The 11,255-nt window shown below is 40.3% G+C and overlaps 1 protein-coding gene across 1 annotated transcript in view; it reads right to left on the bottom strand.

Moving 5' to 3' along the window:
- Positions 1–4,387: 4,387 nt before the first annotated feature.
- LOC140611915 (uncharacterized) overlaps positions 4,388–11,255 on the bottom strand; it is a 100,581-nt gene continuing 93,713 nt past the window's right edge. The window contains exons 11-12 of the mRNA XM_072789024.1: positions 6,790–6,925; positions 4,388–4,802 (exon numbers count right to left, since the gene is read on the bottom strand). Coding sequence (XP_072645125.1) covers positions 4,703–4,802; positions 6,790–6,925 — 236 coding nt within the window. The 3' untranslated portion in view covers positions 4,388–4,702. The remainder of the gene's footprint in view (positions 4,803–6,789; positions 6,926–11,255) is intronic.

The following is an 11,255-nucleotide window of genomic DNA, read 5'->3' as shown; positions in this document are numbered from 1 at the left end:
TAATAATAAGTATCTTCTCTCAAAATGTCCTGATTAGAAGCTAGATTATACATTATATGGTCACACCGATTTCTCAAGACTCTGATAGCAAATGACAGAAGCTGGACTTGAACCGCAGCTGCCTAGATTATAGTCTGGGTTCACACTTTCCAAAGTGAGAGACATAATTTTCAAGCGCTTGGCAAGAGCGGAGGGATAGCATTTACTGCTATGTGGGAGCAAGTGCTTCTGAACTGGGGAGTCTCCAATATCTCTGGCAAGGGAAGATCTCCTTCTTGAGTTTGGGTCTCCTGTGTAGGCCCCGTGTTACTGGTGAGAGGCAGAGTAGCTCAGCCTAACGTGTTGGCCCTTGCTATGATTGCTCCGAAGGCTACCTGCCTTCTGCTCCGGCTGCCCACATTATGAATAAGGGGGTAGACAATCTTCATGAGTGGCTGCTGGTTAGAGGCTATGACTGTCATTGGGATTTGACCCCAGTTCCTGCATTCATTCTCTGTACCAACTGAAGTCAACCTGCAGGGAGGAAGGAGGGTGAAGTGGACACACAACGAGCGTAAGAGCACAGAGAGATGATGGCCTGGGGTTCCTCCTATGGTTCCATACCCACCGAGGCTGCCTCTGGGGTGCATTCTTGCCTTAGGTTCCAGAGATGCCAGCATTTCTTCATAATTATGAGAGCTTCAGGCTCAAGTTCTCTCCCAAACCTTTCTGCAACCAGCGATCCTTAAAGTCCTAACCCAACTCAGAATCCACATCTGCTCAAAAGTAGCAGATTTAATTTTCATCTGTGCTCAGGTCAATGGCTAGATTCATGTGTTTACGCTTTTACCACATGAATATTGAATGCTTAAGGATTGCTGGGTGTTGTGCTAGCTTCAGGGAAGACAGTAAGTCAGACAGACATATTCCCACCTCCCTGAAGTCATCAAACCAATAACTACAAGTGTGCGATCCTCCCCACTCTTCTTCAAAAGATTGATCAAATAATCCACTAGCATAATTCAGAACTTTGCTTATGCATCCTGGGTATTCATAGCCTTCGAAGAGTCCCTGAAGTGAAAAATCTCTGCTCAAGAATGGGTTCCACTCTATTTTTGTGTTTGCTATAACAAAATGGTCCAGTTTCATTCTTCTGCCTGTGGCTCTCTAATTTTCCCAACGCCGTTTGTTAAAGAGACTGTCTTTTTTTTCCCCCATTGGATATTCTTTCCTGCTTTGTTGGAACAAAAAAAAAAAAAAAAAAAAAAACAGGTTTGGAAACATATGAGAGATATTTTAAAACCAAAAATAGACATGCATAAATATTGTATATGTGAGCTGTGAGGTATTGTTAGAGTGGTTACTTTTTTTAAAAAAAAATATATGCTTTTACATCCCACTGTGGACGTGTCTTTGAAATGGTTTTACATGGTTGCTGCATGGATCAGAATAGAAAACAGAACTGTGCTATGTGAGCCAAACCTCTGGAGAAAGTATTTTTTCTCAAAAGTCAGGGCGGGTGGGGAGAGATTGTTCTAAGCCCAGGAAGACGCTCGAGGGTGATTTGGAGATCAGGGATCATTGAGATCCTGTTCTCAGGCTAAGTGGGCAAGGCAAATAAGGAACTAGACTGATAGCCTGTAGCGTTCCTTTCTTAAATCATCCTGCGCTTTGATATTTCTTAATTCATCTTCACTAAATGTAATTCCCAAGTACAGAACAGTCCAGGGGTTTTCCTTTACAGTGAGCACATTAAGGCAACAAATGAGGCAGAACAAGAATTGGAGTGAGACCAACACTACTTAGGCCCATCAGGGACCTCCTGAGAACAATCTGGGCTTAGTTTAGGGCTTCTAGGAATACCGATGGAAAATCTTCCATGTTGATCAAGGAGTTGGGCTAGCAGAGTTTTGACAACTGTAGGCCAGTCTTCGCGACTGTAGGGTTCTGAACAGGTAATACCACAGGGCATACGACCCAGAAAGCCTGAAACTCTACTTCACAGCCTCTCTGTGAAGTCCTCTTAAGGTGGAAACTCTGATAAAATGTTCCTTCATCTTCCCCATCTGTAGGTAGTGAGGTGAAGGGGACAAGATGCCTTCCTTCGGGAAGAGTCTACAGGGATGTGAGGTCTATGTGTAGCCAGCTGACACGCCTTGCTAACAATATGGATAATCGTATTGAGAGTTTCCTGGGGCTACTCACTGTTCCAGGGCTTTCTGTACACTGTTCATTTCTCATAAGATCCTGTAATTAGCCCCATTTATAGATGAGGAAACTAAAGCAGAAAGAGTACAGTAGCCTGCCCCATTTCCCAGCCAGGAAATGAATTTGAACTTGGGCCCTGTGGCTGCAGAGGACATGCTTTAATTTTTCTGCCTCTCCTTCATGTTAGCATCCTGGTGGCAACAGTTCTTGGCCCACATTAGGTGCTCAATGAACATTTATTGACTACCTGACCATGAGACTCCGGGCAAGTTCTCCTCGATTTGCCAAAAGGTGGGCTAATCCTAAAATGGGCAGTGGGGTAGTACATATGTAGAAGCCTAGCCCTGCACTTTCCCCTTCCTTTCAGCTCTATAAAAGATGGAAACCTTGTGGATCTTGAAAAATATTCTTAATCGTAGGACTAAGAAGTTCTTTTTGGGTCACATAACCCTTGAAAGTCATATAAAAGCTTAAAATTCTCTCCACCTAAAAATGCTCACACCCAGTGTTGCCGGTGGGTTCTTTTGTTTGGTTGGGTTTTTTGCATAATGTATGGGACTGTTTAGATCTCTAGAATCTTCCAGGAGCAACAACAGTAGTTTTTGAGGAGTATCTTTGAACTTTGAATCACTTTCAAATGAGTTCAATGACTGCTTAATTTGGGGAAAGTCGCACTCACATTTTATTGAGGTAGTTGCTTTTGTTTTTCTCCTTCAGGGGAAAGCTCTGTGCCAGTGTTACAGTTGGCTGTGGTCACTAGCTGGCTGCCTGGTAACGGCACAGTTTGTGCATTCCATGGCGGAGCTCCAGAAAGGCAGAGTGTTCCACTGGGGAGCGGATGTAGAAAGCTCCAGGCTTCTGACATGAACATTACTGATGATGCCCCTGCTGAAAGACCTCATTATTATCATGGCAAATATGGGGAAAACAAAGGGACCTTTGTCAGAACAGAGGGTTATCTGTTATTGTTAATTGAATATTTTTGATTATGGTATTAAGTTGGTTAGAGTATTACAGCATGTCTTTTTTGGGGGCCTGGGCTCATCTGTGCAGCTCCTCTTAATACGGGAACTAAGTAGCACATGCTCACACACTCACAGGCCTCCTTTATGTGAGTTGTGGTGAACGACAGCTGCAAGCTGTTGCCATCTATTTGAAGAGTTCACAGTCTCTTTGGGGGGGCGGAGGTGAAGAGTATAGAAGAATGGCTTGAATTTTCATATCTTTTTCACGTTTAAGAGTCTCTGTAAAGAATAATTTGAATTAACATGGAGTCCTTTAGGAGACTGGGGAGATAGAAACATGCTATATTGCTGGAATCAACATGTTTCAGTTCCCAGGCAAAGCCTAGAAGTATTGGACAACTTTGGCAAGTGGGTGATTCCATTGTGTCTGTGAAACCACACCACGTCCTTGGTCACAATGAAGGGCTGTAGGATGAGTGGAAATAACACTGGATGGAGAGATGAAGACCTGGCTTCAGTCCCAGTTCTGCCATCAACAACCTATGTGATCTTCAACAGGCTACTCCCTCCTAGAGCCTCAGCTATAAAGAAAAGGGGTTGAGCTGTAAAGGTCTTGCAATCTCCGAAATACTATTATTTTGTGAAAAGGCAAGGCCTCAAATTTTTTGTTGTTGTCAGAAGCTGTTCCAGAGCACTTGAAGCTGACAGTTGAACTCCCTGAAATTTATTTTCCATGTTCCATTAGTGAGGGTATGGGACTTCCAACTTCATGGATACACACTGGGATCATTCCACTAAGACACAAGGTCGATACTTAGAATTTACCTTTGAATCTCTCTGAATGTTACTTCCAGGATTAAAAGTAGGACATTCTTGATTCATTTTGTGTTTTCCCCTTGCAGTGTGACCGATCGATATTCAGGTAATAATTCAGATAGTAAGATGATGCATGCCTTTGAGTTTTCTCCCCTGAATTTAGCCTAATTCTTTCTTTATTTTATAACAATAATTGTTATTATTTTCTGTCATCTGGGAAGTCCTGGAGGCACTTGGGCCAGTCCATTGTGAGATAACCTAACAGAGAGGACCTTGTTTAGCTGAATTGTTTACTCACCATTTGAGCCATTTCATTTCTGTGATCTTAATTTTTCCAAATATCAGCTTTCCACATCATGGCTTGTAGGCATTCTAGGAAGCCTACAGTCAATGGACAGAGTGGAGCATTTAGCAAAGAATACAAAAGAGAAAATAAATCAACTTTTATTGTATTTATGCTTTCAAAAGACAGGGGTAAGGGACATACTATATTTTGATGCTAACACTTACAGCCTGATGGGCAAAAATGTGGGGGTATTAACAATATTGTTATAGATTGTCAGGTTAGATTTCCGTGCTTTGGTTCAAAAACAAAAGTATAATCTTACCACAAAGTTTTAGTGTATCTGAGAAATGCTCAGTTGAATGTTATATAATGAAATCATATTTTTGTTTCTTCCCATATTGGTTGGTGATGATTTTGTGGGTCCCTTCTCTTAAGATTAGGGTTTCTTTCACATTCTAGTCTCTTCTAGAGGTCGATTCATGAAGTCTTGAATAGCCTGATGCAAAGGAAGCCACTTTTTGATAGACATTTTCAGAGCTGTAATCCAGCTGTAGAAATAACAGTGCAGGACAGGTCATTAAAAAAAAAAAATGGTTGAACGGTAGGAAGGTGAAATGTTAAAAAAAAAATCGTTCACATTTATTTCCTAATTGTTTATCTGGGTGATTTAATTTGAAATTAATATAGTAAACCCTGATTCTTTGGTTTGGACTGAACAAAATGGTAAAACACCGAATGTGGACTATACAGAGGTAGCAAAGAAATAAAACTATGCTGATGTTGTAAATAGGATCAGAAGAAGGTGCGATGTCTGTAAATAGTGATCACTGGAGCTATGGGGCTTTTATAATTGTTTCTATTTAAATTTCAAGTTCAGTTGGTCAAATGTATAGCAATCAAATATTGCCATGAGGGAAAAATATTCCTTTTTGCATTTGTACTCATAGCACACTCTGCAGGTTAGCTCCCCCCTTTTCCACTCCCTTCTTTTCATTTTATTGGATGATGTTTTATAAAATGTACCATATATAATTTATTCTCAGGGTATTTTAATAGTATTTATTTATTTATTTATTTATTTATTTATTTTTTATTTATTTTTTAAAGAATGGTTTGGGTCAGATACACTATGGTTGTAGGAGTTCTAGAGACGTAACTAGGATTCTTTCCAGCACAGTGTGTCAGGAACATGAATAAGTCAATGTGCTTTGTGATTCTCTGAGAGGGGAATGTGATTTGTATCATTTCTTAAGCTTACATAACTATTTTTGGGGAGTAGGGCATCTTGTGAAGGCAAAATTCCACAAACCACACTTTGTGAAACTGCTCTTATGCTTTGAAACAGTTCTCTAGTGACTCAGTATTGTTTCCTATTGATAATGTCCACATATGGATTTGACAGTGAAATTCAACTATTTGGTCTCCACCCATAGAGAAGCTAGTTGATTTTATCAGACAGGAGTTCATTTCATTGACCCTTTTTCTAATATGACAACTGGAGCCTTACCTTCAAAGGAACCATCTTAGTCCGCCACCCAGATTGTGTAGCACCAGCCCAGGGAAAGAGATCTTGGCAAAATATCTAGCAATTCTATATTCATTAACCTCCCACTCCAGCCTATCCTTAGGAATGAGTGGAGCAGACAGGGTTTACATAATGGGAGAAGGCCTGGGGAGACTCTTCCCTTCCCTAAATGGTTACTTGCTGGAAGTCCTGAAATTCTACTTTTAGAGTTTTATTTTTTTGAGTTAAAGCAAGGTATTTGGTTCTGGTAAATACTCCTGAAGATTTTACCATGTCCCCTGTTTTAATAAATGACTGAATTTCTTTATTGATCTTTTTAACCCAATTGGGAGAAAGCGTCTCCCAATTGGGTTGAGGTGAGGGATGGTCTTCAAGCAGGTGAGGATAGGAATGGGAGATGGAGGACACTGGATGTCTTGGGGATTAAAATTAGATGGAGGAGGATCCTTTGAGTCTGAGAGAATACTTCCTCTGCCTCATAGTTTTGTCTCTGTTGACCATACCGCCCTTTGTTCCCTCAAGCCGTCATGAACCCAAGCGCCCATTTGTACATGCCACGCTGGATAGTGAACATATTGAATTATATAGGTGAGTTCTATATCCTTCAGTGGCTTATAAAAAAAACAAACAACTGACCAAATTCCAATGAGCATATCAATAAAGTTATGTAAAAGGAGGTAAAGCAGCAAATCTGAATTAATAATTTGAAATATTTACAGATAACTGTTAGTAGATTTTTTTTTTTTGTGTTGAAGTCTAAGCCACCATCTTGGGAAGAATGGTAGAATCCTTTTCCTCTTAAAAAAAGTACTTCTGGAAGAGTCATAGAAGATGACTCTTCTATGCATTAAATTTAAAAAATCCTGAGGAATATTAACTATGGAGATGATGCAAAAAAAAGGGAGAGAGTTAACTGAAGATGCAAGTTGAAGTTGGAAAGTCAAGACTTTTGCTAACAGGACTCTTGTCAGGGCAGATGAAGAAAAAGAAATATGCAGGCCTCGACCTACCGTTGGTTTTCGGTCTTATTTTCTGCACAGAAATAGAAAGTCTTGAACTCTTCAGATGGAGGTTTGAGTTCAATTACTGACTGCTTGGAGCTTAGGGCCTGCTCGTTCACCCTATATCCTTGTAAATACAGGCCACCTACAGAGGGTGAAAGGAAAAAGCAAATGAGAAGAATAGGGAAAGAGTAAGATGGAGAAAAGGAATCTGAAAAAGCACCAAGAAAATTTTGTGTCTGCAGGAACTTCTAATCCAGGTGTCTCATTTTGCAGATGAAAAAACTGAGACTCAGGAGAGTCTGTAATTGAAGGGCCTCCACTAATGATTAATGGCAAGGCTGGTAATGAGGTAGGATTTCCCCATTTCCATTTTTGTGATCTTCTCACTGCATGTTTAGTATTTGCCTTTGGGTTACTGTGGGTCTAAACCATCTACTTTGCCTGGAGGACACATTTTGAAATAAATTTCTTGGTATCAAAGAGTGACACCTGCACTATCACACTAGAAGAAAATTAAGTAATATTTGCTTGGACAAAACCATTAAGACACCCTTCCTGAATAATGAGATTGCCAGCAGTTTCTAAAACCAACTCAGATTCTCACCTTCTTTGTGCATATGCAAAGCACATTTAAAATATGAACCCACAGGGTGATATGAGGGAGCCAACTTGAATTCAAATGAGAATGAATGACTGGTTTTAGAAGATAATTTCTTCACCATCGTCTTTTGAATCCATGTTAGTGGATATATGTTGTTTGGCCTGAATTTTGTTTCCATTATTTGGGGGGTAGGGAGAGCATATCAGTCTGGAGGAAGATGCTGAAAAAGCAAAACCTTTTGTGTCTTGTAGTGTCGATGCTCTGAGGTATAACCGAATCTCCTATCGATGATTAGATGCTTGAATCTCTTCCTTGTTCTTGCTAACTCTTATTCTAATCCCCCACTCCCCGCCCCAGGATCCACTTCAGTGCCCTATACTAACAAAATACCAAAATCCAACTTGGGTCGCTGCTCTCCCTGACAATTATCCTATGCCAGTAAGGGACTGGGAAGGGAAAATTGAGTCCCTTTACATACGACTCCTTTCATTTTCCTTTTAGTTATATTTGGTGCCATTGCACACCGTCCAGAAGCCATAGTTTTTTTTTTTTTTTTTTAAAGAATGGTGTTTGGACTTGAAAATGTGTTTATTTTATAGAGGGGGTTTAGATGCAATGCTAAACTAAAAACTTTTTTCATTTAAAAAGAGCCCATTTCAAAGCCAACTTCTAGGAAAGCATTCATTTTAGAAATGGTTAGATTTTTCCCCCCTTTGGTAGGCCCCAGTAAAATGGTGTTTACCCTAATCCAAGAGTGAGTGCTGTCTTTGTGCTAATGGACACACCATAAAATTCACACATTTGCAGTGTGCAAGCAATGATTTTTAGTTTATGGAGTTGTGTGACCATCACCCAAATCTAATTTGAGTACATTTTCTTCACTTCAAAAAGAAACTCTGTGTCCATTTATCAGTCACTCCCCGTTTGCTGGCCCATCCGAACACCAGGCGACCTAACCTCCTTTCTGTCTCTATGGATTTGCTTTTCCTGGGGTGCTCAATATACATGGAATCATACGATATATTGTCTTTGTGACTGGCTTCTTTCATTTAGTATGATGTTTTCTAGGTTCATCCATGCTAGGTCATATTATCAATTCCTCATTCCTTTTTATCGACAAGAGATATTCCATTGTGTGGGCATACCACATTTTATCTACTCATTAGTACATTTATCTACTCATTATCTACTCATTAGGACATTTGAATTTTCTTCATTTTTTAAGCTATTATGAATAATGTTATGAATATTTGTGTACAATTTTTGCACAGGTCTATGTTTTGGGGTATATACTAGAAGTGGAATAAGCAATGTGCTAGATGTTTCAGGACTAAGGGCCACCTGAAGACATATCCACGGATAGGTTTGCTGTCTTAAATCTCTTCTCCCAATAGTAGTACAAAGTTTTTCTATTACTGCACTGGTTTCTGACTTCTTTCTACTTGTGAGATTTCCCTTTCTCATGTGTCTGAGCAGACATGAATATCCTCTCCCATCCCTACCCTCTTTGAGAACAGATAGAAAGTTTTGTCCAAAAAGATGTGCGCCACAAACAGGAAAGTTCCTGACCCCTTTTCTAACCAGTTACAGGGTAGAAATGATTGGCAGTAAAGACATCCAATTGCAACCCCATTACCTCATTTGAGGTGACCTCACTGGGCCAGTCTCTCTGGATTAAGTAGCAGCAGTAAATAGCAAGCTGGCACAACATTTGAACAGAAATTTCTCACAAGAACCTTGCAAGCATTAAGTGTTCCATTTGTTGCAATAATGTAAAATATGTCTGAGGAGCACACACAGACCTTGATGTGATTTATTCAAGAACAATAGTTAACAGTCACGATTTGTTACTTTCAGCTTTTGCTGAAGAGAGAGAGAGAAGGGAAAAGAATCATCAAGTACATGGTGAATGACATGGGGCTTGAGGGCTATGAAGAGGCATTTGGCTAAAGGGTTTCTGGAATATTCACACTGTGGCTTTTTAATATTAGCCGGCCCAGGCAAGCCAGTAATGCATATCGTTAGGGTATGAGCACTTTCCTTGACAGTAAGCATGGACTTCAGGGAGCTGACTGGTGCTGTTTGTTCAACCCTGACAATACACATTAGAGGCCTACTTATCTAGCTGGAAGTAAGATGTGAGATTCGCATCTAATGTGGTTTTCACAGGAAATTAGAGCCATATGTACTTTCCCCTCATCTCACTGTTATCTTTCCCGGCCTTCTCTTTGTGGCTCCCAGGATTGCCTCACTACCTCAGGTGACTGTTAGAGCCAGTAGGTCATGTCCCAAATACTACAGATACGTCTAGAAGTGAGAAATAGCATAGGAGGTCTCCTGGATCTCTCATCAAGAAGAGAAATCACTGGAATAAAATCAATATAAAATGAAATGGAAATAAAACAGTAAGGCAACTGAGATGCTGTGGTTGGGGGGTGGGGTGGGGTCATGTGTCTGAGAAGTGATGGTCATAGAAGCCTGAGTCTTAATAACATACATAGCAACTAATCTGGTAGGCGGAGGACAAGGATAATTGAAAGGAAAGAACCTTTTTTAAATACCCTAAGGTACCGTATGTAAAAGAGACAGTGTTTTTGTACCTGAATATTTTCCAACCTTTTTGGCTGTGATCCAAAGATGTTAATAAATACAGAGCTCTCCATGTTTTCATACAGTTGGCCCAAAAGTTTTGTGAAACACTGTGATGTACCATGATATTTTCTATTCAATTAAATTCTATTCTATTGTGTTTTTAAGTACTCGTCGCAACCTGCTACGTTGACTGCATGACTCAGTAATGGGGTAAAAACGTGTAGTTTGATGATTAATGCTATAAATAGCAACCAACGCCTGCTTCACAGTGCTGGAGAACAAGGAACCAAACAAGGGTGAGATATGCAAGAGCTAAGCAGAACTTGGACAGTACAAGGAGGGGAGGAATTAATAGATCAGACCAGCGCAAAGGTCATTCATTTAGCATCCATCCAGAAGAACTGAAAATAAGTATTAGGACTTTGTATAATTTTTATGAATATAATTTTTCTAATTCCTTGCATATAGAAATGATTACATAAAGCTGAGTATTTTATTTTTTATTGATTAATTGATTTATTTTAGTGCCTGTTCATGGCACAGCATGGGTTCAGCCATTCTCGGTAAATTTCTCTACTGCCTGTCCTCACAACTCCTGGTTGTTGTGATAAATAGCTGGACTACACGGATCGTGACTATGGCAGTCAATGTGCCAAATTCTAGAGACTACTTGTTTGAGACTTGTTTCTGGCAGAGAGTGCTCTCTGTAGCAGTATGGCTAAGAGTTTGGGCATAGGATTTGGATGACATTTGTTCATATTTTGTCACTTAACAGCAGGGGGTGGGCACATCAGCATGTTAGTTAACTTCTCTAAGCCTTCGTTTCTCTCATATAATGGGGCAATAACAGTGGTGGTTTGCAAATATTGGCTTTAGATAATGAACATAAAATGCTTATCTAAGTCCCGGACACATAGGAAGCATTCAGTGATACATGCTAACTATCTCCCTCCAACCCACCTGAGCAGTTGATCCAGTTCTCTAACCACCCCCCCGCCCCCCACCAAAAAAAAAACCAAAAACCCAAACAGACCATGTGGCTCCCCAGGGCAGTGATTCTTAATGGACAGTGGAGAGAGGCATTTCTATTTTGGGAACTTCCCACCGGAGATTTGGATATGCCTCCATGCTAGCTTGGGTTTCCTGGTGCCATATCATTGGCTATGAGCCTCAGGTCACGATGCATGTGAAAATGTACAAGACTGGAAAAGACTCTTCCAAAAAAGAATGTAGACCTCAGCTCAAAATTCCAGTCTGGGGAAGGGTAAAGCACTCCAGA

The sequence above is a fragment of the Canis lupus genome, chromosome 2 (assembly GCF_048164855.1).
Source record: "Canis lupus baileyi chromosome 2, mCanLup2.hap1, whole genome shotgun sequence".
Taxonomy (NCBI): Eukaryota; Metazoa; Chordata; class Mammalia; order Carnivora; family Canidae; genus Canis; species Canis lupus.
The sequence above is the reverse complement of the archived record's forward strand: the minus strand, read 5'-3'. Positions and strand labels throughout refer to the sequence as shown.